This window comes from Podarcis filfolensis (assembly GCF_964270895.1).
Source record: "Podarcis filfolensis genome assembly, chromosome: 3".
Lineage (NCBI taxonomy): Eukaryota > Metazoa > Chordata > Lepidosauria > Squamata > Lacertidae > Podarcis > Podarcis filfolensis.
In genome coordinates, this window is record NC_139606.1 from 51,490,070 (window position 1) to 51,517,967 (window position 27,898).

Genomic DNA, 27,898 nt, shown 5'->3' on the forward strand with positions numbered 1-27,898 from the left:
CAATCGTGTGCTTTGTTTCCAGGAGAAACATGGCATGTATAGCTATTTAAATCCTACTACACGGTGATGTAAGCGAGGGGGCTGTTGTAAAAAAAAGAAGAAGAAGAAGAAAAAGGGGGGGGGGAGAAGAAAAGAGGTTAGTAATAAGGCAAACTGAAAGGAAAATCTTGTCAAGCTGAATTATTTACAGTGCATGAGCTAAATCCAACTGGAGACAAATATAAGTGACCCACCACACCTGCACATTGAACCAATATGTTAAAACCCTCTTCTGCAAAGAAATCTGCACAAACACATATGCCCCTCTATCCTTCTCTTCCTACATTCATGCAAGTGGTCAGAGAGATTCATGCAAGCCCTCTTCCTTCCCTGACCCTGTACAGTTTATCCCACCCAGTAATACAGCAAGCATAGTAATGGTAATCCTGGTCCTTGTGCTGTTAAGCTATCAGTATTTGAATTTCCACCCAGACAAGATTTTTACAGCAACTTATTGGCAGAAAGGACAAGATTTGCACATCCACTGTATCTGGGAATCCCAGAGAACAATATTACAACATGGGCTTCTGTTTTGCAGGGGCACCATGGGTGTAGCTGGGGGTGCAGCTGCCCCCCTAGATCAAGTAAAACAATAGAAATACTTAACTAACTGATCAATCACATCGGTTCTGCCCCCTCCCCCAGGTCTTGCCCCTCCTAACAAAAATCCTGGCTACGCCCATGAGGGGCAGAGGATTTAAAAATCTGTTCAAGGAGAACCTTCTGAAAGCTTATTGCAGCTATCTTCAAGTAGAAGATCTCTAATAGTGGATAAACAAGCTTGACCTCCATTACTGTCATGGAAGACTTAGTGGACATTCAAGTCAAGAATTGCCCCGCTCACGCAGAATGCAGCACCAACAAAAAGCAGAAAATATGGTGCCGATTTGCAAAATCGAATAAACTATATATGTAAATGTATAAATAACTATTGATATCTGAGCTATACTTCCACTAAACATGGAGGCTCAATTTATTTATTAGTAGCATCAAATACCCGGCACTGCCTGCAAATTTGTAGAAACCACACAATATAGTAATTTTTAAATGTGATTTGTGAGTTTGGGCCCATCATGCAAAAAACACTCTCTTTTGCGTTTTTATCACTGCTATATCTGATTCTGTTTTATAACTTTTTTATATATTCATGAGACTTGCCTTTTAATCAGTGTTTTTGCAGCTGCAGTGTGCCAATAAGGCAGTATATTAAAGAAAGGTCCTTGTATTACCTTTGCCATATTTGGTATATGTAATAGTCTTGTAATGTTCTGCATGGAGTTCTCTATAATATTCATTGTGTGGCTACACTGGTGTTTTAAAAGTATACTCTCTAAACAACAAGAGCAACAAAGTAGCCTTTGTTTGCCATTGTGGATTTATGGTACAATAGACCGCATTTAATTCATAAGAAATGCAGGAACTGAACATTTTGGAATGAGAGTTGGGTCTCAGACTTTATAAATAAATGACAGTTATATGGCAGAAATAGGCAATTTCTTCAGCACTTAAAATCATGCAGAAAACCCATTAAGCCTGATGGCTGTTTCTTCAATTTGCTAATTTTTGTTTTTCTGCAATACAGTTTTGTGTGCATTTGGTAGACAGCATCATTTAGCTGGCATAGAAGAGATATCATAAATACCACAGTTTTTATGTCAAGTATGATCAGACATGAACCAAACTATATGCCAAATGCGAAGCAGATCCCATATTTTAATGCTTGGAATAAGGTATAACCAGCAGTTACATAACTGATTATCTTATTCTGGACACAGCATTGCTTACTGTTAGAAGAACATTGCAAATCTTCATTATATATGCTAGTGGCATGTACATGAGTCAATTAATTTTTCACTATTTTTATGTATTACTTGCATATGTATTTAAATCATCCAAAGAGCCTGAAATATGTGTATTCTCTTTTTAAACTCCCCTTTATCCTCACAACACTTCACACATAGTTAAAGTTTGGAATTTGCTCTCAGAAGATGCCTTTTGAAGGAAAAGGCTGCTATCAGTGGTTATAGCCCATGATGGTTAAGTTCTACCTCCAGTATCAGAGGTGGTGTGCCTCTGAATGCCAGTTTCTGGGAACTGCAAGTTCCAGCAGAATGATGTTGTGCTCAGGTCCTGCTTATAGGCTTCCCATAGGTATCTTCTCATAGGCTAGACTTTTTATGTTTTTGTAAGGTAGGTTAAGAATGGGAGATTGTAGCTTGCCACAGCCAGCCAGTGAGATTCATATCTGTTCAATATTACACCTTAATTTTATCCTTGCTCCAACAAGTTCAGGGCAAGTTCTCTCCCTCACTGAATCCTTAACATAACGCAGCGAGTGCAGTTAGTCTGCAAGACTGTGACTGGCCCAGGGTCACTCAGTGAGCTTTATAGCTGAGTGGGGATTTGAACCTAGGTCTCCCTAGTCCAAAACTCTGCCTGCTGCAGGCCACCGTACTGTGCACTGCATGAGTCCTCTCAGAAGGCAAGAATGATTCCTGCAAAAAGATAGGAATGGATTCCCTAGTAGACATTTTTGAGTGTACACGGGCCTTCTGTGTTAATTGCAAAAAGAAATGTCCCATAGCCATCAGAAGTCTGGGAGACAGAGCTCTTGCTAGTGGGAGACTTAAAATACCAAAAATGTCACTAAAGCCACATGAACAAACATTTCTTCTACCTGACAATCCTGTGATTGGAGAAAGGCTTTTCTTTCTTTCTCCAACCATTTTCAAGACAAAGAGCTCAAAATAATAACCTTTGTGCTTCATTTTGAACTAAAAGCATCTTCTTCTAGCACCCTACAGAGATGATTTATTCATGGAACAGCATAATAGGTAAGAGTAAAAATAGTTGAGGTGCCCTTTTGGCTTCAGTAAAAAAAATAAAAATCAAATTAAATTGCATTTAAAAATAACTACTTTGACATTTAGTTTAGATAAATACTTTACCCTTCCCTGGCACCAGTCCTTCAGTTTAACTGAAACATATGCTGCTCCCATTTACATTATCTCTCCATCAAAGCAGTTCACATCTCCACTTTTAGAAATTATACAAACCACAGAGACATTTGAAGAGCCTGCTTCTTCCATAATGCACAGACTTTAATATTTTGCCACTTCTATTACTGCCTTTTAAAAAATGGCATTTCCAGCAATTTAGTGACTATGCTGGTTGCAGCAATCAAGAAGATTTGGTTTGGTTTGGCTGTGTTACTTTTAATGTGAAAGTACTTTAAGCTTTTGTATACCACAGTATTATATTTTTCTGGTTCTGGAAGGTCAGGATTCTAGTTTGAATTCCAAATTGCAGAATTCTAGCTTGAACTGGTGGTAGGTTACCCGGTGTGTTACCAAAGGTTGCCATGGACTAACACTCATGTGGCAACCTACAGGACACACACAATCATAAGGAAACCTGCAGCCTCTGGGGGTGCCTTGCTACTCACCAACATTCCTTCCATTAGTGAATTTTGATGCCTCCCCAGTGGGTTTATGCCGAAGCCCACCCACCTCCCTCCCCATATAAACCATGCTCCCTACCACCTGCCAAAGTGTAGTTTGGTGGTCTTGGGGCAGTGGGAAAAGAATGTGAGATTAGAGATGGCAAGCCATTCATCTAGGACTACTGAGACCAATTGGTGCTTATTATATTTTAAAATTAGTTATTATTTGAAAAATAGATATTAGAGTGCAGTAGGAACAATTAACACTGTGAGGGAGCTTTTAACGGGAGCAGCATAGGGCATCAATATTCCATATATTTGCCCTGGTTATTTTTTAAAAAAGTAATATGTACTATTTGCAAACAGCCAAATTAAGCAACATATTGTTAAGAATTTGGGCAAATCATTGAAGATGATAATGCCATGGGACTACAGTATGTTGGTTTTTCCAAATGACATGTAACCTACCTTTCACTATGCAACTTCTTTTTTAAATGGCCCACACTTTATTAATTTTTGACCAGGCTGTTAACAACAGATATCTATTTATATTGCATGGCATCTAGCAGGACTGACTATTCTGGTTGTATTTTTTTTTTTAATCTCCATAAGCAAGCACTAAGGAATTGCCTGAGAGCAAACTTTATACTTCAACATCTTTGCCTTGCAGCAAGTGATAACTTCAGAAAAGGCAAATAAATCTTTCCAGAGTCCTGTCCTCATTCTCTGACTACAGTAACTGCTCTTGTCTCACTGTAAAATTTGCCATGGCAGGTTACCTACTTGATTTGTCCACTGTACTTGAAGTGGTTGCTAAAAATAGTTATTCTCAGCCTATCTTCTCTGTCAGTAAATGCATCCCCCACCCCTGTCATTAGGAAAATACATGAAGATCTACAAAATGAGTCGATGAGGACTGGATTCATCAGCTAGTAACCATATGGTCTTACTCTAAATATAGAGTGATGATAATCGAAAGATTATATGATGGGAGTCATTGCCTTAAAAATAAAGATAAAATACAATAAAAATAAAACACAACCGCAAGTAATCCTTACATCATTTTTGTCATCTTTATTTTATTATATTATGATATTACCAAAGACTTTTCTTAACTGAGTGGTCTCCTTGCCACTTTTATATCGTGTTTTTAACAATGAAAACTTATCTGATACACTTGAATTTTAAATTTTATGATTGACCTGGCTGCCATTGTATGTTCGCATGCACCATTTTAATTGGATAGTTCGTTTTTGCCAGCCACTTGGGATATTTTCCAGTAGAAAGATGGGTTATAAGCAATTGTAAAGGACCCCTGGATGGTTAAGTCCAGTCAAATTTGACTGTTGGGTGCGGTGCTCATCCCCATATCCAAAATCCAGTGATTTAGCACCTCTACTAGGTGAACTAGAGGGTGCCATATAATGAGGTATGGGGGAAAGAGAAAGCTTCCTGCTCCATAATTGTATGAGGTTCTTGTACACAAAAAGGTCTGAAAAGGGTACAAGGTAGGGAGCAGAGATCGTTTGGGGAACACTTGAACATTTCACTAGTCCTAAAAGCTGCTTCATTTGTTATAATTTTTTTACACAGAAGAACCTTCTGTGTAGGAAATAATATAGGAAATATAAAGACAAGAACATTTCTGTTTCCATATAGTGTGCATGCATTAGGGAACCATGGCCATTTGTGGTTTCCAAGCACTTATATACACATGTGCAATGTGCAATATTAACCTATGAAACTGCTGGGGCAAGTTGTCCAGATGTTTGGGTTGCAGCATCACCAGTATCGGGATGCTACTCGACTCTACTTCTTGTTTCCATCTTCTGATTCCAGGGAGGGGAGGCTAATAAAATCCAAAACCAGTGTTTGGAGGTAGTTCTGGAATGGATGAGAGTCCGAAAACTGAGCTTGCAGCCAGGTAAAAGAGCAGTAGTGTAGCAGATTGTTTCATCATCATCATCATAAATTTGTATTTGTACCCCGCCCTCCCCAGCCGGAGCCGGGTTCAGAGCAGCTAACATCATATAAATAATATAATATCTATCAATATCTATAGTTGTTGCTAGGTAGGATTATACTCCCTCTGAAGGACCAATTGCACAAACGTGTTTTCCTGGATCCGGTGCTAACTGGAGAAGCTCAGTTGGTGGCAGTTTTACCAATTTAGGCTGGTATGCGAGGTGCAACTGTATCTGGAGAGGCCAAACCCTTCCTCAGTTATACAGATTGGACCACTGCAGTGAACTGCACATGGGGCCACATTTTAAAATGGTTAAGAAAATTCAGCAGATCCAATTTCAGCTGCCTGAGTTCTGTTGGGACCTAAACGCTCACAGCATGTGGCACCATTACTGTACCAGCTATACTGATTAAATTGTAGCATTTCCATGCTTTAATAAAAGTGCTGGTTATGTTTTTTGAAGCTTTACATGTTTTGGGTCAAAGCTATTTAAAGAACAGAATCAATATGCCAGCAGTCTGAGGTCAACAATGGAGACTCTACCTACCACCAGAGGGTACAAGTCACAGGGCATTTTCCGTGGTAGCCCCCCAGCTATGGAACTCATTGTTAATTGGGTTCTTTCAGACTGCAATACTGCAGACTTTCCAGAAACATTAGGAGACTTGTCCCCCCCCCCTTTTGGTAGACTTTTTCTTGAAGGACAACTAATTTGGAGGGATTATTTTCTGCTGTTGGGATTGGCTCTATCTCAGTAACTTTGCATTGGCTGCATCTTTTACTAATTGTTGGTTTTTATTATTTTATCCATTAGTATTTTTGTGTGTGTGATTTGAATGTTTCATATATTATTGTTATTTGCTTGTTTAACTTTACATTCTTGTTTGCCACTTTGTGAGAAATGATCTAAAAGGCAGGATATAAATTTTAAAAGTAATAAATACAAAAATATTACACTCTCACATATGTCCTACACTGAAGGCACTTCTGTCAGGGAAAGCTTTGTATAGTGCAAGGCAAGGAAGCCTTTCAAAATGAATGATGATTGTAAAGTATTATTCAAAGTTTTCAGGAGCACTTTTTAATGGGATAATCTTTAATGCTTGTAATTCATAAAGTAATAAACAGCAGCTGAGATTGATTAATAGTCAAAGCAAATTTGAGGCATGTAATCAATTTCAACAATTGTTTATTGAAAATACTTTTCAAAGTGACAGAAACTGTTGGTTTTTCATAGTAAACTATAAGATTAAAAGTGGGGGTTGTTTATTTCCATTGGCAGGGTTCAGAACTCTGTTGTCTTTTGGGACTTCTTGGTTGGCTCAGATTGTATATTACAGGGAGTCACCTTTCTAGATACAACATTTATAGCAGGGCAATACCTTTATTAAGTTCAATCAAAATGACACAAAATTGTGAGCAAACTTTTGAGTTCTTAGATGTTAAGTGAAACATCTAAGGGAAATAAAAAAGGTGCAAAGGCCTATCTAATCCAGTATCCTGTTTCAGCAACCAACCACATGCCTTTGGCTCAGACCTCATCAGTGTATAGCTGAAGATGTTTGCCCCCGTGAACATCATTTTACATTTACCTATATGTAGGTGTCGCTTAGTGGCAGACCACATGGACTGCATGCAAAAGCTTCCAGGTTCATTCCCTGGCATCTGCAGGTAGGGCTAGAAAGACTACTGTCTGAAACTCAAGGGAGCTTCCGCCAGCCAATACTGAGCTAGATACGGTCTGACAATATAACTCATGTTCTTATGTTATCATTTCAGACCTTAATCTGGGGAAGTTTTCTCCTTTTGACCTAGGTAGTGAAGCTGAAGGTTTTGTTCTTTGGCTGAAGCCAGAGTTAGCTCAGATAGCTTTTGCAACATCATAAAGCTGCTTATGTAGGTGCGGGATTTTTGTTCTCTGTGGGCATCAGCAGAACACGCATAAGCCCACCCCACCCTGTCACACCCCATTATGCCCCCGTTCTGCCCTCCTCTGGGTCCAAAAGGACGCACCCATCGGCGGTCGCATATCAGTTGAACACACACAAAATGGTTGCCAGCTGTACTAAGAATTATTATCTAGACCAGTGGTTCCCATTTGGTGGGTCACAGACCCAGGGGCTCCATGACACCATTCACATAAAAAATGTGAATATCAGAGATATCAAAATTTTCAAAAGTAGGGGGTCCATGACTTGGCTTTTGAAAAACAGGGTCCGCGGTACTTAGCTAATTGGGAACCACTAGTCTAGACCCTTATTTCACTCAAGGAGATTTTCAGAGCCAACTGATATTTTGTGTCATTGGGTAAACTACAGAATTTTGCAAAATCTATTGTGATTTTGAAAACAATCAGCCTTAAACAGAGTACAGTTTTTAATGGCATGAACCTTACACAGATCTAACTGTAGACAATATTGTGTCTAACCACAGGTTATTCCACATGGAGAGTATTTTCATGGACGTCAAAATATGCATCCAGCCAATTCAATGAGGCCTGCATGAACATTGTGATACAGAGGGTAAGTTTATCCAGATGCACATCTGTATCTACATTAGCTGGGACACTACTTCTAGGCATGAGTTTTTCTTACTAGATTTGGTGGGATTGGGGCAATGATCATATACTCCCCTACCTCACACTATGCTCCTGATTTTGTATAGTGGACAAGATAAACTGTCTTTAACATAGGAATGGTAAATCATGGTTAAATGCAAATTACATACTACACACTGTCCAGACCCTAAATTTCCTCCCTCATTGCCTTTGGTACAGGAACCCCAGATATGGAATAGGTTGCCCAGAGTCTTCTCTATTGTGGAGTGTTTTTTTGTAAGTGAATAACCTTTCATTCACCCATATTTTTTCATTGTGTTTTGAGTCTGTGCTGCAAACTGTTTATACTGTCACTGTTGCAAGGTTTTCTATTTAACATATTTTGCTGTCTTTTACTGCTTATTGTTGATTTTAATATGTGTTGTAATTTTTAATATTGCCTTGTTTGTAAGCCATCCAGGGATTATTTATTTATAAATGAAATTTGTGATTCCAAATCTTTCCCACTATTTTTCAGATGTCTCTGTCAATGAATGATATAGGAACACCCACCACAGATTTTAGTCTCTTTTTTGACTCACGCCTCTATCAGCATGATGACACACTAGTTTGTAACTGTGCTGAAGCCATTGTTCAGGGTGAGTTTAAGGAGAAATTACATTTTCTAGAAATACTTTTCCATACAATTACAAATAAGTCCCAGATCCTAATGTATGTTACTTGGTTTGATGACACATCCTAGTGTAGTCTGTTCCAGATATAGTAGATGGATGAAGAAAGTATGTGTATTTGAAGAAGGAACCTTTTTTACAAATTAAAAGAATGAGGTGCAAGGGATTTCAACCATTAAGACATGGCAAATAAAAATTACAAAGGGAAACAAAGCAGTGGAATAAAAATTAACTCTTGAACTTGACAACCTAGAGAATGGGGAGAATAAAAATAATGTGCATATGAAAAGAGTTAGAGAAGGAGCCAAGAAAGCTTGTGACTTTTATACAAAAGTGGCTCAAAGAAATGTTAGATTATGATAATCATAGGGAAAAGGTTCTTGCTCATTATTTTGCCAGCATCATGGAACTACCGTAGATCCAGAGGTTTTGACTGGATGCTATATAGGTAAAGGAAAGGTTCTGGGGAGAAAGCCAGAGAGAACAATTAATTGTCCATTATGTGCCAGAAAATGACTTTTGGAAATATTTTTGCCTTTTGATTCTTAAACCAAGAGGGGGACCAGAGAACAATGGAGCACCAAGAAAAATTAGTTCATTGCAGATGGAGTTTGATTTCCTTTGTGGTGTCTGCCTGCACAGGAAAAGAAAAAAGGAGGAATACAGATGAGAAGAGTCTTAAATATACAGAAAAATAATATATTTCTCTTTGTGAACTTGGTGACACTACATAGCCAACAGGGAAAACATCTCCTAATTTCAGTACTGGTATTATAAAACCAGAATGACATATGAAAATGATTTTTCTTATATATCAGGTTATAATCCCAATCCAAACCACCTTTACTTGGAATAAACTCTTCATTTCTTTTAATGGATTTTACATCCAAGTAGGTTGTTTAGGACTGAAGGCTTAGGTGCTAAAAAAGACAGAACTTTTTTAAGTGCTGGAAGGAGTATTGTTGAATTGCCATTGCGCAACCATACTTCCTTCTTTCTTTTTGTCCCACCATAGTTGTTGATCAAGCTAACTTTTCAGGTTATGTAGCACTTCCAGGGATGGGCTGGCCAATTTCCCCCAATTTCCCCCTTTGGGGTGCAGCAGAAATTTTACCTCAAAAGGGATATTGTAGAGTTGGAAGAGGTTCAGCCACAATGATAAGGGTCTGGAGCAACTCCCCTAAGATAAAAGGTTGCAGCATTTGGAACGTCTTAATTTTAAAGAAAAGGTGAGCAGGAGTGGCATGATAGAAGTTTATAAAATTATGCATGGCATGGAGAAAGTGGATTTCTCACAGGTACCTTGTTGGCCACTGAGAACAGGATGCTGGACTATATGGGCCTTTGACTTGATCCATCAGGTTCTTCTTGTGTCCTTATGTTTATAATTATCGGGCTTCCGGGTTGGCGCCATCGGTAATAGCTGAATTCCTCTGACTAAGAGGAATTTGCTCCGTGGAAATCGGGTCTGGCCGCCACGGCGAAGGCGGAGACCCTTCAGAAATCACAGGCGGGTGAAGCCTGTGAACGCGGGATTCGGCGGGCACCTTCAGCGCCTCCCCTACTCGCGGGGAAACCCATTCGCGGGGCTCCGTAGCGAAGTGGGGTGAGCAGCGCGGTGCTGTGAATTGACTGCTCTTTCCACAGAGGGAAGCCGCATAGCCGTTGCCGGAGAGCGCTGACTTTTTCCTGTGAACAATTGGATTTAAAAAGACACTACCCGTGAGTAGAACAATTGGATCTCAAATATATTATTTAAGAATAATCATATTGGAACTTTTTAAAGGAAGAAATCTGTAATTTGGAACTGTAGCGGGGAGGCATAAACAGGAAGTCCGCCCCCCGCTTTTGTAGACAGAACAAAGCAAAGAGGCTGCAGGCTAGAGTCTTGGAGAGCCGACTGAAAAGGATTAAAACTTCAGTCTCTAAAATAGAAAACTCCCCCCTGGAAGCAGGAGAAGAGGGGGGAGAAGTTTGGACTTTTTATACCTGCGAGAGAGAGGGAAGGAATTTAAAACTCCACTGCTCAGACCCTGGGAACGGGCTGCAAATAGACAACAAGGTTGCCGTATTTGGAATGCGCTCTGACTGTTAGCTGTCAAAAGAGAGATACATTCTGCTTAACTGTTTCTAACTGCCCTTCTGACTCTTAAGGGGGAGAAAAAGTAACGGAAAATTGAAACTAAATTTCTTTTTTGAGCTACGTTTTAAAAGGAGTTATTTTGGATAATTATAAGTACAGATTGCAACTGTTTCCCCCTAGAGGTAGTAGTGGAAACTGTTGCAAGAGCCGGACCAGGGGAATTTTCCATTAGAAAGATAAAATTGTTTGACTGTGGGATTGACCTTAGACTTTTTGAGTGTTATGGCAAATGGGAAAGAGAAAGTAGATTTATCAACAACGAGATCTGGGAAGCCTTGGCAGCGAAGAGCGTCAGCATCTGGTCCTTCTGTACCATCTGCAGCTGCGCCAACTCAACCTAAACAAAGAGGAATGTCATCAGAAGAGGCATTAGCGGCGGTGTTAGGTAAAATAAATGAATCTTTGGAAAAACTCAGCAGGAAAATAGATGAGACAAATATAAAAGTTGATGCATCTAATGCGAAGGTTGATGCCGTGTGCTTGCTTCGGCAGCACATATACTAAAATTGGAACGATACAGCGAAGGTGGATGCCGCAAATGCCAAAATTGACATTAATACAGAAAGTATAAATAGTCTGGGACAAAAGGTGAATACTAATATAGAAGCAATACAGAAATTGATACAGGAGTCTGCCTCGACCCGTCAAATTGCAGAGGAAGCTAAGGGAAAAGTGGAAGTTGTGGAAGCTAAAGTAACACAACTGGAAATAAAGAGAGTTCCAGATATTCAGAGACAGGTTGAGGATCATAGGCTGATTCTCTCTATGATTGAGCTTAAGGAAAAACAGACGAACGTGAGGATTAGAGGCGTACCTGAATTGGAGAAAAATACTTTGATAGAATTTCTTACGCAGGAATTTGCAGAGTTTTGGAAGCTGGACTTGGAACAAGAAGGAGTGAAAATTGTGAGTGCCTTTAGGCTTGGAAGAGGAGGGAAGAAGAATAGAGTAAGAGACTGTTTGATTACTCTCCGATCCAAAGAGGAGAGAGATAAAATTTTGGGCTGGCACTTTCAGAAGCCTTTGGGAATACTGCAGTCAAGAGTGGAAATATTTAAAGATATCCCGAAATATCTTTTGGACCTTAGGCTCAATTACGGAGATTTGGTGGCCCTGCTGAGAAGGAACAGTATCATCTTTAGGTGGGAATTTCCTCAAGGCCTATCCTTCAGCTTTAAAGGAAGAAAAATAAAAATAAGATCAGTTGAAGATAAAGACAAATTTTTGAGCACCCACAAAAAGGATCTACAGAAGGGACTTGGAAAAGAACCAGGAGTACCGGACAGAAGATCACCAGACAGAGTACTAGAGCAAGGAGTACTGGACAAAAGATCACCTATACTGGACTTAGCAAAGTTAAATTTTGGATTGGACTACCCAGCGAAAGGGACACCAGTACCACCGTCAGAACAAGAAGAAGCACTGGGCGCAGTTGGAGGCGACTTAAAGTAATTACATCATGGCACTGCATATATTAAGCTGGAATATTAATGGGATGAATTCCCCCGAGAAAAGACGAAGAGTCTTTCATGTACTAAAAAAGGAACAATTGGACTTGATTTGTTTACAAGAAACACATGTGATAAGGCTCCACAGGAAAATACTGGTAAATAAAAGATTGGGACAAGAATTTATTTCATCAGACAAAGTTAAAAAAAGAGGAGTAGTACTTTATGCAAAGGAGAGCTTATCACCGAAATTTCTTTTTAAAGATGATCAAGGAAGATTTGTAGCAATTGAAATCCAATCGCAAGGAGAGAAGTTTTTGATATTAGGTATTTATGCACCAAACGAGGGAAAATCGGAATTCTTTAAGAAGCTACATGAGACTCTGATGGACTATATGGATTACAATATGATCTTGATGGGGGATATGAATGGAGTAGTGTCTACAAATATGGATAAAGCACAGAGACAGGTAGTCACTAAGGATGGCAGATTGCCAAAGACTTTCTTTGATATGACTGACAATATGGACCTAGTTGACATTTGGAGAATTAAAAACCCTTTGGGAAGAGAGGGAACCTTCTTCTCTGAGGCCAAAATGACATGGACAAGAATTGACCAAATTTGGGTAACTAGAGGGCTGGCTCCAAAAACTAGAAAGGCGGAAATATGCCCGAAAACCTGCTCCGACCATAATGTTGTAAAGATGGAATTGAAACTAACACCAACTGGTTCCTTCAGATGGAGGATGAATGACACATTGTTTAGGAATGAAGAAGTGACTAAGAAGGCCCAAAAAACTCTGAGAGACTATTTTGAGATAAATATGAACACCACTGTAGAAAAAAAGAGTAATCTGGGACGCAAGCAAAGCGGTTATGAGAGGGTTTTTGATACAACAGAATGTGAAGGGAAAAGGGAGTTTGGAAGGGAAAAGGGTGCCAGGGTCGTGGAAGGAAGCTTACATTACACTTATACCGAAAGTAGAGTCTGAGAAGACACAGCTTAAGAACTACCGCCCCATATCTTTGCTTAATGTGGATTACAAAATTTTTGCAGATATTTTGGCTAAAAGATTAAAAAAGGTATTAGTAGAAGAAATCCATAAAGACCAAGCCGGTTTTCTCCCGGGCAGACACTTGTCTGACAATACGAGGAATATAATTAACATTTTAGAAAAGTTACAAGTGAATATTAATACTAAAGCAGTTTGGATATTTGTGGACGTGGAGAAAGCCTTTGACAATATTTCTTGGAGTTTTATGAAGAAAAATATACAGGGGATGGGGGTTGGTCAAGGTTTTGAAAATGGTATAGGTGCAATTTATTCAGAACAAAAGGCTAAATTAATTGTGAACAATGTAGTGACGGAAGAATTTAAGATAGAGAAAGGAACACGACAAGGTTGCCCAATCTCTCCATTGCTTTTTATATCGGTCCTGGAAGTTCTCTTAAACATGATTAGGAGGGACCAAACAGTTAAAGGTATACAAGTTGGAGCTAAACAGTACAAACTGAAAGCATTTGCTGATGATTTGGTATTGACATTACAGGAGCCAGAATCTAGTACCAAAAGAGTACTGGAACTGATCCAAGAATTTGGACAAGTAGCGGGATTTAAGTTGAATAAGATGAAAACTAAAGTTTTAGAGAAAAATTTAACAGTGACAGAGAGAGAAAGGTTTCAGAAGGAGACAGGATTAACACTGGTTAAGAAAGTGAAATACCTAGGGGTTAACATGACTGCTAAGAATGTGAATCTGTTTAAGGATAACTATGAAAAATGTTGGGCGGAAGTGAAAAAGGATCTAGAAATATGGTCAAACTTGAAGTTATCATTGCTAGGCCGAATTGCTGCAATAAAGATGAATGTATTGCCAAGGATGTTGTTTTTGTTCCAAACATTGCAAATATTAGATAAAACGGAGTGTTTCAAGAAGTGGCAGAGAGATATCTCTAGATTTGTCTGGCAGGGCAAGAAACCTCGAATAAAATTCAAGATATTAACTGATGCCAAAGAAAGAGGTGGATTTGCCCTGCCAGACTTAAAACTTTATTATGAATCAGCCGCTTTTTGCTGGCTGAGAGAATGGATGCTTCTTGAGAACACTGACGTGCTGGATTTAGAAGGTTTTAACAATGTTTTTGGGTGGCATGCATATCTGTGGTATGATAAGGTCAAAGCACATAAAGCATTTAAAAACCATATTGTCAGAAAAGCACTGTTCAATGTTTGGATAAGATATAAGGACTTGCTTGAAAATAAAACCCCAAGGTGGGTGTCACCAATGGAAGTGAAGGCTCAGAAAAAGCTCAATATGGAGGCCAAATGGCCGAAATATTGGGAAATCTTGGAACAAGAGGGAGACAGATTAAAATTGCAGAGTTTTGAAAAATTAAAAAATAGAGTGTGAGATTGGCTTCACTATTATCAGATAATGGAGGCATATAACTTGGACAAAAACATTGGCTTTCAGGTGGAAAAATCAAAATTGGAAACAGAACTGTTAGCTCCTAAAATTAAGAACTTGTCAAGAATGTATAAATTGCTGTTGAAATGGAATACTCAGGATGAAATGGTGAAATCTGCTATGATTAAATGGGCACAAGATATTGGACACAACATTATGATGGCTGACTGGGAACAGTTATGGACCACAGGTATGAGGGGGGAGGGGGGAAAAAACCTGCCTTCCTTTTTCTTATGTGATTTAACAATAATCCCCTCCCCTAATGAGTCAGAAACTAAGGACTTAAGCTGTGGATTTAAGGCTGTGTGGAGATAAACTTTCGAACCAAAGCAATGTTTCAAGATGAAGCTGGAAAGCTAAGAGTTTTGGAATGACGCAGTTAAAAATGCCGTCGCCATTTTGGGAGGCATTGTTGGAGCTCTTGGGTCTGGGAGGAGAAAGAGAGAAATAGAGTTGTTTACATATTGTGGATCAACTTCTCGGTGGGACTTAAGAGCGACAAATGCCAAATTTATGATGGAAAGAGCGATGTTATCTACGAAGGAGATATATGGAAACCATCTGGACTTAGTGGAGGAACGGGAAATCCACACAGGATTATTATTTTGCTTATCGGCTTAAGGAGACTAACAGAAGAGATCGTAAAGGAAAAATAGAAATTATATGAACAAGATATGATGTGGAAACACCAAGATAAGACTGGATAGAATTATGAATTTTGTTTGGACTGATTGGGACTGATTTGGACATTAACGCAGTAATAAGAAGATGATCTGAATCCCCCTTTGGATCTTGAAGTATGGGTTCCCCCAACAAAATTTAAAAATTTGGCTTTGTAATTTGTAATTTATGTGATGTGATTTAATTTGATGTGATTGGCCAGTTAATAAAAATTATATAAAAAAGAAGAAGTTCACGGCATGTAATGCCTTAAGAGAGAATATAATGAAAATGATATATAGGTGGTACATGACACCAGTCAAGCTTGCGAAAATTTATCATTTGCCCGATAATAAATGTTGGAAATGTAAAGAGACTGAAGGTACATTCTTTCACCTTTGGTGGACATGCCCAAGGATTAAGGCTTTCTGGGAGATGATATATAACGAAATGAAAAAGGTATTTAAATATACCTTTCTGAAGAAACCAGAGGCCTTTCTCCTGGGCATGGTCGGCCAATTGGTGCTAAAGAAGGATAGAACTTTCTTTATGTATGCTACAACAGCAGCAAGAATACTCATCGCAAAGTATTGGAAGACACAAGATCTACCCACCCTGGAAGAATGGCAGATGAAGGTGATGGACTACATGGAACTGGCGGAAATGACTGGCAGAATCCGAGACCAGGGAGAAGAGTTGGTGGAGGAAGATTGGAAGAAATTTAAAGACTATTTACAGAAACATTGTAAAATTAATGAATGTTAGAAGGATGTTGAAATGAATCTATGTGACTGTAGCAGATATGCTATAAAGACTTAGGAAAAATAGACTGTTAATTCGTGAAAGGAGGGAAAGTAAAATTATATTAGTTTCAAGATAAATTTACAGGACAATAATTTGAAAAGAGGGAAAGGATTTGCTGAAATGGATAATTAACCTAGAATACAAAAAAGGGAGGTGTGAGGAGGTCAGGGAAATAAGCCAATGAAAGATAAGTAATGGGAGGATTGATTTGTTTTTAATTGTTTTTATTTTTCAGTATTTTGTACTTTTTGTTTTATTATTTCCCCCCCTATTTTTGTAATTATTTGAAACTTTAATAAATATTATTTTTTTAAAAAAATGTTTATAATTATCTCTGTGAGAGAACAGGTGGTGGACTATATATGCAATTTGCCTGATCCAGCAGGCTCTTCTTACGTTCTTATGTTTAGGTTGGTTAGGATGAAAAAGGCCGGATAGTCAAGCATAAGGGGAATAGGACCCTGTGATGTTTTTCCAGTTAAGTAGTTGTAGTTTCATCACTTTCTGTGTAAGGGGTTGCCTTATACTGAGACTTGTAAGTTTTTTGTTAAGAAGTGTTACTTTCTAGTTTCCCTCTGTCTCTATGCTCCTTCCCACGGTGTTTTATCTTTCCCAGGGCAGCCCTAAGTGACTTATAACCAACCAACCAAGCAAACAGGGAAGCAAAACCCTCCACAAATACAGTAAAACCGGAGGGCGTGTGTTTGAAATACATTAAAAGCATGCCAACCAATTCTAAAAGGCCACAAATAGTTAAAGGCCAAAGACCTGGTTATAGAGAAAAGTTTTTCATAGAATCATAGAACTGAAGACTTGGGACTCAGATGGTCATTTACCGTAGTCTGATTCCCTTCAATGCAGGAATCTTAACTAAAGCATCCATGACAGATGGCCATCCAGCCTCTGCTTTAAAACCTCCAATGAAGAAGAACACCACCTTCTGAGGGAGTCATTTCTGCTGCTGAACAGCTCTGGCACCTAAAGATATGTAATGATGGCGCCAAGTGAGCCTTATGCTTATTCACTTGTCCAGTTTCTTTCTCAACCTGATGGTTTGTGATTGCCTGACATCTTTGCATTGCAGTCTGCTGGTGCTGCTATTAAATGCAAAGTCAGTTCCTAACAAAATCTCATTCACCCATGATTCCACGGTGGGTAAAAAGGCTGACCTAGCTTGTATTACTGAAAGGTGGCTTGACGAGCTGAGGGTATAGTTTCTCCTAGCTATGCCCTCCTACTTAAGTACTCAGTTCAGTATCAGAATAGAGTCAGGAACTGGTGGCAGCAATGGAGGGTTTCTGTAGTCTCACTGTCTCCAGGCTTCTTGTCTGTTTGAGTGCAGTATGGAGTATATGTATCTTGTGTTGAGTGACAGGACAGATTAGAAATTCTGCTGGTGAATCACCTGACAGTGGTGGTATTGGATATGGTGTTGAAGATTCCCGGGATGGTTGTTCTGGGCTGGGGGGAACCTAGTTTTCATGCTAAGGTCACCAGGTCCTTGATGGCTCTGGATTTATGGGTGCCATTACAATCCTGAGCTATTCCAACATGTCTTTAGCCCAACACATAAAGCAAGATACACCTGATAGTTGTTTCTTGGCCACACAGGAAGATAGTAATCTGAAAATGGGGGATTTTGTATTATTATGATTTAACCACTTCCTGTTGAAATCTAGACTTCTATTTCCCCTCTGAATGCATGGGAGGTCTATTAATGTGATTCACACTCAGATGCTTATGGACACTGATGGACTCCAAAGGGCTTTTTGGGATCTTCTGGTGAGCATGACAGGCACACTTGCCTTAGGTCTTTACATGTATGAAATAAATGTCAGTAAGATCATAATGGAACCTCTTTACAAATGCCTCAGCTTTTATATGTTTTGGAATCTGACTGTGGAAGAAAAGCAAATAGAAATACAAAGCAAGGGGCCTGGAAATGACCATTGCTAAAAGGAATTGTTTGGGGAGAAAAGTCAAAACAAAGTGAGCTTGATTAATTTTCTGCATTACTTAGACTAAAAGCTGGTCAAAATAGGGCAGGAAAATCTTGTACAGCACAATTTTACTAAGAAGTCCTACTGAGTTCAGTGGAATTTACAATGTAATCCTATTCATTGTCTGCTTATAAGAATGTAAACTTGAGTCCTGCTGGATTAAACCGAAGCCCTACCTACTCCAGCACAATCTAGAACCAAAACCCTGTCTAGAAGCACAGGTTCTGCAATAAATGCCCATCTGGAAGTACCCTTTTTCTTTTAGCAAGCCCACTAATGATCTACAGCCCTTGCCAGATCTGCAGCTGCCGCTATAATATAATTATCATCTGTAGATCAACATGGTTTCAAAGATTTAGGGCGCGGATTAGATTTTTTTGGGGGGTCCTTTCCATCTCTGCAATTCTATTATTTAGGCCGAGTGACAGGGTTGCTGACATAAATATATATAAATGAAGCAATAATGTAACATATAAACCTTAGAGACTACATACAGGTAGAAAAAGTAGTCGTGATGTTACATATAAAGGTGTTGCAGTTTAGTGAGTGAGTGAGCAAGGAAGAAAAGCAAACTATTGCAATTAAGATGGGGGTAATGTCTGTTGCGTCTGATGCTGTTCCATCGCTGTGGAAACCCCTAGTGAACTGATGTAAGGCGTGGGCACAGAGCTGACTTTGTAACCCGATGTAGGGCAGAGTAACTATGCTGCCAGAGAACACTTCAGCAGAACCAGCGGCAATGTGGTGCCTATTTAAACTTGAGCGCTAATAAATGACTTCCCACCTAGCACAGTTAGCATGGACGAATACTACGATGTCGTTTTTGCGGCAGAACAGCCCCGCCTTTCCTGCCTGCTCGCCCGCCAACATTTCGGGACAGGTTGCCGTATTAAAACAACAACAACGCGGAAGTAGCTCGAGAGGGGAAAAGGGCAAATGCTTCGGCCGCTGCTACAGAGCATGCGCCGTTCTTCCGAGCATGCCCAGTACCGACGACGGAGGCGCCCGCTGCCCGCTCTTACGGTGCACCGGCTGCGACGGGAGCAGGAAAAGCAGCAGCGGCTGACGCGACGACCGTCCTTTCCTCGCAGGTTCTCGGATACATTTCTTCCCTTCAGTAGCTTGGAGGACACGGGGAGCCCAAGGTGTGGAGGGTCGGAGGAAGGGGGCAGCTAAGTAGGGTTTCTGCGCGCGCGCGCGCGTGTGGTTGCTATGGTGACCGAGGCTACCTGGTCGGTTCCCAGGGAACAGGATGCCGCCTGGAGCAGGAACTGCTAAGGACTTCCTGGCCTATCTGCCTAGATTCTCCCTCTATATACCTCCGTCCGTCTGCCTCTTGGCGGATGGCATCAGGGGTGCCCACCTGCACTCAAGCCTTGGACTGAGACTGAGGTTTGGTGGTGGTTGTTAGAAATGCATCTATTCCTACAAGATACTGAAAGTTAAATAGGTAAATATGTAGAAAATGTAGCCTTAAAGACAAGAAGAACCACGCTGGTACCAACTCGGTTCTCTCTAGAACCAGCTTGTTGTGTGAATTGTTGTGAATAGCAAATACATAAATGTCCTACATTTTGCCTGTGCAAAAATATAATATGCATAAGGCTGCTGTGTCGGTCAGAAACCTAGGAGTAATTGTGAACCCAGCTATTTAAATCACGTGGTATTTCTTTGCAGCTGAGTTCCTGTTATAACTATATTGAAGTTATCCCACACTGTCTAGCCTGTGTGTATATGGCTGCTTCTGCTCAGGAAGTGTGTGTGTGTGTAAGTAAGGCAGGGGTGGTGGTTGTGAAAAGCCCCAGCTAGTAAATTCATTTAAATTCATTTAAAACAACTGTGGTGGGGAAGTTGTGCCAGCTGCACTGATTCTTCTGATTCCTTTGAAGTATCAATGATTGGTTCAGGAATAATCTGAATAGCTCAAGTTACACCAGGCCTGAAAACTGTTATTTAAAAGAGTTTGGAAAACTGTGACAAATGAAGACAAAAGGATGATCTTATAATTTTTTTGTAGTCTGGCTATCTTAAATTCGTCCCTAACTTATTGTGAACTTAGGCAACCGAGTGCCTGTTCATTTAGCTTGGGTAACCAAATTTAAAAAAAAATGTATATAGAAGTTCGTAATAATCTAAACCACACACTCCAAATACAGTGCAACAAGCACATGTTTGCTTTCAGGATATAGGAATGCAAGGGTATCCATTTGTAGAGGAAGGAGGAGGAGAAATCGGCATGCTTAATAGCAGTTTATAGTTATTTATTAACTTATTTGTTTAAAACCATTTATATCCCTCTCTCCCTAAGTGTATTAGAGTGGCATACACTAAAACACTAAAATATATAAAAAGTAAGTATTCTGGAGGGTGGGGAGATTAGAATTGGGTGGTGGTATATGCTTTTAGAGTTAAAATAAACTCCCTTCCTTGGACTATACTGGTATGTTTCAGAATGAAATAAAGGGGAAAGGGACACGCCTAACATTTTCCAGCATCCTCACCCCTACTATTAAAAAAAGAGAGTTGGGAATAAATCAAGGCAGGCAGGCAGCCCTAAACCTAAATCCTCTAGTGCTATATAGACAGCGATAGCCAGGGGTGTACCTAGGTGTTGGTAAGGTTGGCCCTGCCAAGGGCCCAGGTCAAGGGGGGCATATAAATCACACTCTTCCACTCTGACTCTATCATAGCAAGCCTGTAGGGCCGCCTCTCTGGCCAGCTGGCAGCACTACTAGCTCCTTGCCTAGGGTGCAAGTGGGCCTAGGTATGCCTCTGGCAATGGCCTTAGGGGGGCTTCAACAGAAGAAAAACAAATTTCCTCCTTCCTCTCCTGAATTCCCTTCCTCAGACCTGATCAGCACGATTCTTTGTGAGTTTTTAATCTTTTCGAATCACTGGGAGGAAAGTAGCACTGATGTACTGCTAACTTTTATTTTTCTTCTCAGAATTCAGATTAGTCTTTATTTCAAAGACATGATGGTTCTTCCAGTGTAGGAATTCCATTCAGATTAAGGATATGTGGCTCCTTCATTATTCAAATAAAACATAAAACACAAATACTGAAGGAGCATGTTTTTAATAATGTGTGTTTTATTATTTTTGAGGGAATTATGCCATATCCTAAGAATAAATCATAACTTTTTCATTATGAGCAGAGTTGGTCAAAATGTGGTAAGTGAGGAGACAGGATTTTTTTTTTAATAAAAGTTTGTTTGCAGGCTTGACTATGGCTCTGCAATCAACGCCTCCATCATAAATGTACTTGTAAAGCAGACAATTTAAGATCGAAAGGAGATTTGATTGAAACTTAATTAGAACCTGTCATGGGCTATGCTTCTGCTGCAGTACAGAATGTATTCATGTCTCCCAGGTTGCCAGTTACTTAATTAAAAGAGAGCAAATATTAAAATCCAATAAATGGTATGTCTCTAGAGCAAAATGTAAGGATTTTAAAGTAGAAGGAAATGACTCATTCTTCAAAGACTGAGATCAGCGACATAGGAATTGTTAAGGTGTTCTAAAACTTCAGAGTGCAACAGGGAGTATAATAGAAATTGAAACTGAAAGATTTTGTTTCTGTTTATATTCCTGTCACAAACTTAATTTACCATTTGATTATAGCACTTATTTAATTAAAATATAACCTACTGTTAGTACTTAAAAGTCAAAATCATGACTCCAGCTTGGAGTTTGTGATAGAAGAGAAGAAACAAAAAAGAAACAAAAACAAAAACAACTCACAAAAAATATATGTATCTATCTGATGCAATTTTCCAGATTAGAAAATTGGTTTGTTTCTTAATCTCTTCTAAAAATTTGTATAGTTCACTCATCATTTTAACTCTCATGACTTCCTCAAAGGAACCCTGGGTATTGTAGTTTGGTGAGATAGCTAACAATTAATGGAAGTATGTGAAGTTTACTATCCACATCAAATGAGAGTATGGATGAGCCCAAAGCCAAACCATAGCTTAGCCCCAGATAGCACAGTAGCAGCAGAATTGGATAAGGAGTACAGCAGCCGTGATCTTCACTTCAGGAGCCCACATGCTGAGCCATGGTTGATGTGTGAACTGGGTTACCATATACTGAATTGTATTTTCACATACATACAAACATACATACATCTAACCGTTATAGAAAAGTCCGTGTAACTACTGAAATAAGAACTTAACACTTAAAAACTTTAAAAACTTAAAACTTTGTTGGCACAGCCTATGGTTCTGAAAAGGTCTGGCAGGAAATTCTTCCTGCCAATAAATCCCTCCGGCTTGCTCAGCGTTCAATGAATGTGTAGTTTCCCAGCTGCATTTTCCGCATGTTGAATTTCAGAGGCCAGTTAGCATACCTAAGAGCAGTTGTTTTCAGCCTATTCTGTTGAAGGTATCTCAGAAACTTTTAAAATGATTTTTAAGTGAGAAAAGCCACAATAGCAGATCAACCTGTCTGAGAAACCTGCATTCGCCTGCCAGTCATCCAGTGTACATTAAACAAGTACAGAGAAATCAAGTGTGTATATACATGTGTGAAGTCACTGTTCAGTAAGAAGCTTTGATCCCTTGAAAGAATGTAATAATGGCTGTGGAGTTTGTGCTTAAAAAGAAGTGGTTTGAAAAGAAGCACATTATACAAACTTAAGTCCTGAGAAGTTTTTACTAGAAGTCAAACTGCCATGCCTTTTTATGCAGAGGAGGCAACAAATGAACAATAAATATTCTGGTTAGATTTTTGTTGGTTATCTACAAAGAAATTGACTTGGCATGTTGCCTTAAGCTGCATAAATGTGGAAGAAATCTTTCATTGAGATATGGACTGTCTGGAGCTTGCATTTTTAAAGTTGATGATCTGTCTTGTGTAGGATATTAGTGTTTGTTCTTTTTGGCTGTAGTTTCGGTTTACATTTTCTATTAGAACAATCCCTAGATAGCACTGATAACTTGTCTTGTTTGTTTTGACAGTAAATGTTTTCTTTTTATCATTCAGATCCTGCTGTGATATCATCATTGTAGTATTTACCACATCTTCAGCTTGTGGGTGTTTATATGGTTATTTAATGAAGTTTTCTATGGAGTCAGGAAACTGTTGTGTTTGGCCCTGAAAGTGCATAGCAGTGAATCCTTTGGTGAGTATCTTTTGTGCATATGTTTGTGTGACTTCCTTCCCGCTGGTAAGTGATGTTCTGTGCTCACTGTACTTCTCCATTGTTTCTTTGCCATTAATAATAAAGCAGTAGGATAATAATCATTGGCACTTCAGTACTGCAAAGAAGCTTGAGTTATCTGAGAGTGCCTTTCTCTCCCAGGTTCCAAAAGTTGCATCTTTGAATGGGCTAATCCACATAGGCTCTAAAGTTGTGGGAAAGTGGGATCACAACCACCTGGCCCATCAGCTGAGTGTGTCTGGCCTGCCTTAGTCCCCCAGTAATGCAGCTACCACATGCATAATGCAGGTAGAAGTTGTAAAATGTAAAGTTATAAATTGTATACTGACGGAAGTTAGAAAATCACACAGGAGATACTCTGACATAGTTCAGATGGAATATCCAGGACACTTTCCAAAATGGCCTTAAATGTATGTTGGAAGTCCTCCAGGAGACCATAGAGTTTAAATACTGCTCTTCTACTCTGATCAACAACCACCCCACATGCATACCAATAGCTCCCAATAACACCCCAAGGGGATTTTTCAAATTTGGTTTATTATCCAGGATTTTTTGCTGAACAAGAAGAAAATGTTCAGTAAGCCTTACTACAGAAATGCACTGAAAAGACAAAAAATATCCAGCTTGTCATCCTATATAAACAATACACTGTAGACAAAATGCCCTCTTCAACATTACATAAGTATTACCTTCATGTGTGTATTAAGCGCATCTTACATCTTACCATGGGCCGCATAAAAGGTAAAGGTAAAGGTACCCCTGCCCGTACGGGCCAGTCGTGTCCGACTCTAGGGTTGTGCGCCCATCTCACTTAAGAGGCCGGGGGCCAGCGCTGTCCGGAGACACTTCCGGGTCACGTGGCCAGCGTGACGAAGCTGCTCTGGCGAGCTGGCACCAGCGCAGCACACAGAAACGCCGTTTACCTTCCCGCTAGAAAGCGGTACCTATTTATCTACTTGCACTTAGGGGTGCTTTCGAACTGCTAGGTGGGCAGGAGCTGGGACCGAAAGACGGGAGCTCACCCCGCCGCGGGGATTCAAACCGCCGACCATGCGATCGGCAAGTCCTAGGCACTGAGGTTTTACCCACAGCGCCACCCGTGAATGGGCCGCATATAACAGTACAAATAATTTTTTTAGATTCTGAAAGCAATAATTTATTATTGTTAAGGCATTTATTTAAAGCAGCCATATCTGGTGGGTAAGGCTATGCTGTGCATAGGTTCTGTGAATTTAGAGATTGTTTGAAATAATGTTTTACAGTGGTACCTTGGGTTAAGAACTTAATTCATTCCGGAGGTCCGTTCTTAACCTGAAACTGTTCTTAACCTGAAGCACCACTTTAGCTAATGGGGCCGCCACGCCGCCAGAGCACGATTTCTGTTCTCATCCTGAAGCAAAGTTCTTAACCCGAGGTAATATTTTTGGTTAGTGGAGTCTGTAACCTGAAGCGTATGTAACCTGAAGCGTATGTAACCCGAGGTACCACTGTCTTTCGTAATGGTCTTGATGCCTTAAGGGTGCATTTGCATTTGCATGTGCTGCTGATTAATTTAATTGTAGCAGGAAGTGACACAAATATATCAATAATAGCAGAAACAAAGCAGCACTGGAGAATCCTGCAGCAGAATAGCTTCTGCTGCCATGCAGACTAGACTGACCATGCTAATCTGTGGTGCAGACAGATGGCTGAGCAGCATGAACTAATGACCAATGCAGTGGGAAACACAGGGATTAGATGTTCATCAGAGTGTGATCTGAACCTTGAAATACTGACATTGCAAACAAGTTTCTAGAAGTTTTATATTTCCTATCTCTTCTGCACAGTGTTGGAGTACATACTGCAAACTCATTTCTATCAGAAAAATGAAGCCCTCAAAGAACAAAAATGTAGAATATTCAGAAGGTTTCTATAAGCCCCCATTAGCTGTCCAGAAGACCAGTGCTGAGATAATAAATGAAGCACGAAATACACTAAGGATTTTAAGAACTCAAAGACCGTTCACACCAAGGGAGGAGCAAAGGAAGCTTTTTGGATCTGCGTCTTCAAGAACACCTGAAAATAGACCACCTTCTGCTTTTAGGTATGGGGTTTTGGAGGGAAGGGCTATAACCCTACATTCCATGTCAATGGGGGATAAAATATAAGTGTCTGTCACCGCTATTGATTCAGGTGAATTAGAGAAGTATAAAAACGCAGGTATAAAATTGTCCATCTATCTTGGTAGGGAGTACATGCTTCCTGCTGTATGGATGTAGCTGATAAGAAGTTTGGCTAGAAATAACTGAAGTGTTTCTGACAACTTTTAAAAGGAAAAGAAGTATTCACTGTCAACCCAAAACTATTATTAGGTTTAATGTGTAGGAAGCTGAAGCACCTCTCATTTGCTTTCTGGATGTGTCATCTCCTGCTCTTGTTGATTTTGACATTCCCAAAGGAATTGCTTCTAAAAGAGAAGCACTATCACAATATGGATTGCCATTACAGCTGCTCAGTAGCCAGCATAGAGGGGACTTGGAATAAGGCAGCGTTATTCCTTGTGCCATTAAGTAGAATAGGCACCATGGCATATAACTAGCCCCTTTATTTTCTTTACATCTTCTCTAACCTGTGTTTTGTTTTGCATTCCAAAAAAGCGATTTTCAGTAAAGCAATTTGGCAGAGGTAGAATTTTCACTCCATTAGTATGCACATAGAAAGTACTTTGTGAAGAAAAACATGTTATCTACACATTTAATTAATATGTTCTGTTTTTCATTCCAGTCTTCATGCTTCCAGCTTTGAATGGGTTGAATCAAGGCCTGTCTCTTGTGCACGTCTAAGCCCACTGGACCATGTATGTATTATCTTTTATCAGGGCTTTGTGTATTCTGTGCTCCATTAAAATTATGTGCCAAGAAAGACTGCATTTTGCAAACTTAATGCAGATTGACACTTAAGGCCACTTTCCATCACTTAAGTATTTTTCAGCTGCCTCTCTGGCTCCTTAGGAGGAACTTGCTTTTTACAATTATATTATCAGGAAAGTGAATTTGTGCCCACTACCACATTTGGTGCTTTTTCTGCAGTCTCGTGGAACTGTGGCATATCCCTAGTCCTATCCACTGGAAGTAAAATTACCAAGGCTGATACTGAAGCATCCATGTCTTGCTTCACCCACCCCCCTTCTTTCCAAAGCCATCTTTGGAAATGTGTGTAAATAAGTTTTGTGGAATTTCACTACAGTGGTCTGTAACAAGAATACCCTTCGGAGTATTTGTTCCTTTGTGAATTCACTTAAGACCTCAGAGTCAGCTCCTGTTATTTACCAGGAAGATAAGATGAAGTAGTAAACAGACTGGCTTAAGTTTAGTGGAACTTCTTGCTCAGGGAAAACTATTATGAGAAGAAATTTGTCAATAAATAGATTATGGCAAGACCCATAATGTTAATAACCTCCATCTTCTGATTCTTACAAGTGCCTGTATGTTAAATTAGATCTTTTCTTGTAACAGAAGCCAAAGTTGCTGTCATCACCCAGGAATAATGAGGAGCATCATATTTCACCTCCTAAATCACCAATAGATTCAGAGGAAATTAGGAGAATCAGCAATGCTCGTGCCCGTTTGTTTAGAACTGCATCTCATGGAAACCTTCTCCCAGATAAAATACTACTTCCCAATGAGAGTAAGAATGTTTCTGTTTAATCCTTTTTACCAAGCTTTTGTAAGAACTCAATTATAAAATATATTAGAGTCAGCCTAACTGAACAATTGGATTTCATAGAGTCATAGAGTTTGAAGGCATCTCAAAGGTCCCCTAGTCCAACTCACTGCTGATGCAGAAAATTTTCTGCTCCAGCAGCCCTAGCTTGCAGTCCTAGGAACATAGGAAGCTGCCTTATATGACTCAGACCACTGATCCATCTAGCTCTATACTGTTTCTCCAGGATTTCAGGCAGGGTTCTCTCCCTCCCCTTCCTGGAGATGCCAAGTGATTGAACTTGAAAACTTCCACATGCATTTCAGATGCTCTGTTTCTGAACTATGGCCCTTCTCTTAAAGTCCAGTGATTTAGTTTGCAGTTCATCCCAAGTGAAATGTCTTTTCATACATTGGTGTGGATCTTAAGGGCCAAACTGTGCAAGATGCTAATGATGTGATCAGAAATAGTGTTGTTTTTAAAATGAAATGCCAGGCTGGGGGAGCTGCAGTAGTTATTGGCTTCACAGCATGGGAGGAGAGGTTTAATCTCATTAAAAGTCACACATACCCAAAACAGAAATGCTTGGGCAATTAGCATTTTGTGGAGGGGGGACCTCCAGTTACTGTGTTTGGCTGTGTTTGTGTGACTTTAATGAGATTGTGGCTGGGAGGGAAGGCTTAAATCATAGAATTGGAGAGTAGGAAGGGACCTTGAGGGTCATCTAGTCCAACTTCCTGCGATGCAGGAATATGCAGCTGTCCCATATGGGGATCGAACCTGCAACCTTGGTGTTATCAGCACCCCTCTCTAACCAACTGAGCTATTTAGAAAGCCATGCTTCCCCCTCCCCCCTT

The 27,898-nt window shown here is 39.8% G+C and overlaps 2 protein-coding genes across 18 annotated transcripts in view; both read left to right on the plus strand.

Moving 5' to 3' along the window:
* ARMC2 (armadillo repeat containing 2) overlaps positions 1-27,898 on the plus strand; it is an 87,695-nt gene that overhangs the window by 34,933 nt on the left and 24,864 nt on the right. For 3 of the 17 annotated variants that reach the window (XM_083608305.1, XM_083608316.1, XM_083608318.1), the window contains 5 exons: positions 7,881-7,969; positions 23,183-23,321; positions 25,187-25,443; positions 26,124-26,196; positions 26,855-27,034. In XM_083608305.1, coding sequence (XP_083464431.1) covers positions 25,226-25,443; positions 26,124-26,196; positions 26,855-27,034 — 471 coding nt within the window. In that variant the 5' untranslated portion in view covers positions 7,881-7,969; positions 23,183-23,321; positions 25,187-25,225. Of the gene's footprint in view, positions 1-5,320; positions 5,406-7,880; positions 7,970-8,223; positions 8,281-8,521; positions 8,643-19,174; positions 19,650-23,182; positions 23,322-23,560; positions 23,649-25,186; positions 25,444-26,123; positions 26,197-26,854; positions 27,035-27,898 lie in introns of those variants that run through there. The other 14 variants (XM_083608320.1, XM_083608313.1, XM_083608314.1 and 11 more) reach the window with 13 other exon arrangements.
* Positions 10,072-13,170, plus strand: LOC310758983 (uncharacterized protein). Its single transcript, XM_083605753.1, has 2 exons — positions 10,072-11,283; positions 11,344-13,170. The coding sequence occupies exons 1-2, from the start codon at positions 11,041-11,043 to the stop codon at positions 12,268-12,270; spliced, it is 1,170 nt and encodes a 389-aa protein (XP_083461879.1). The 5' UTR covers positions 10,072-11,040; the 3' UTR covers positions 12,271-13,170.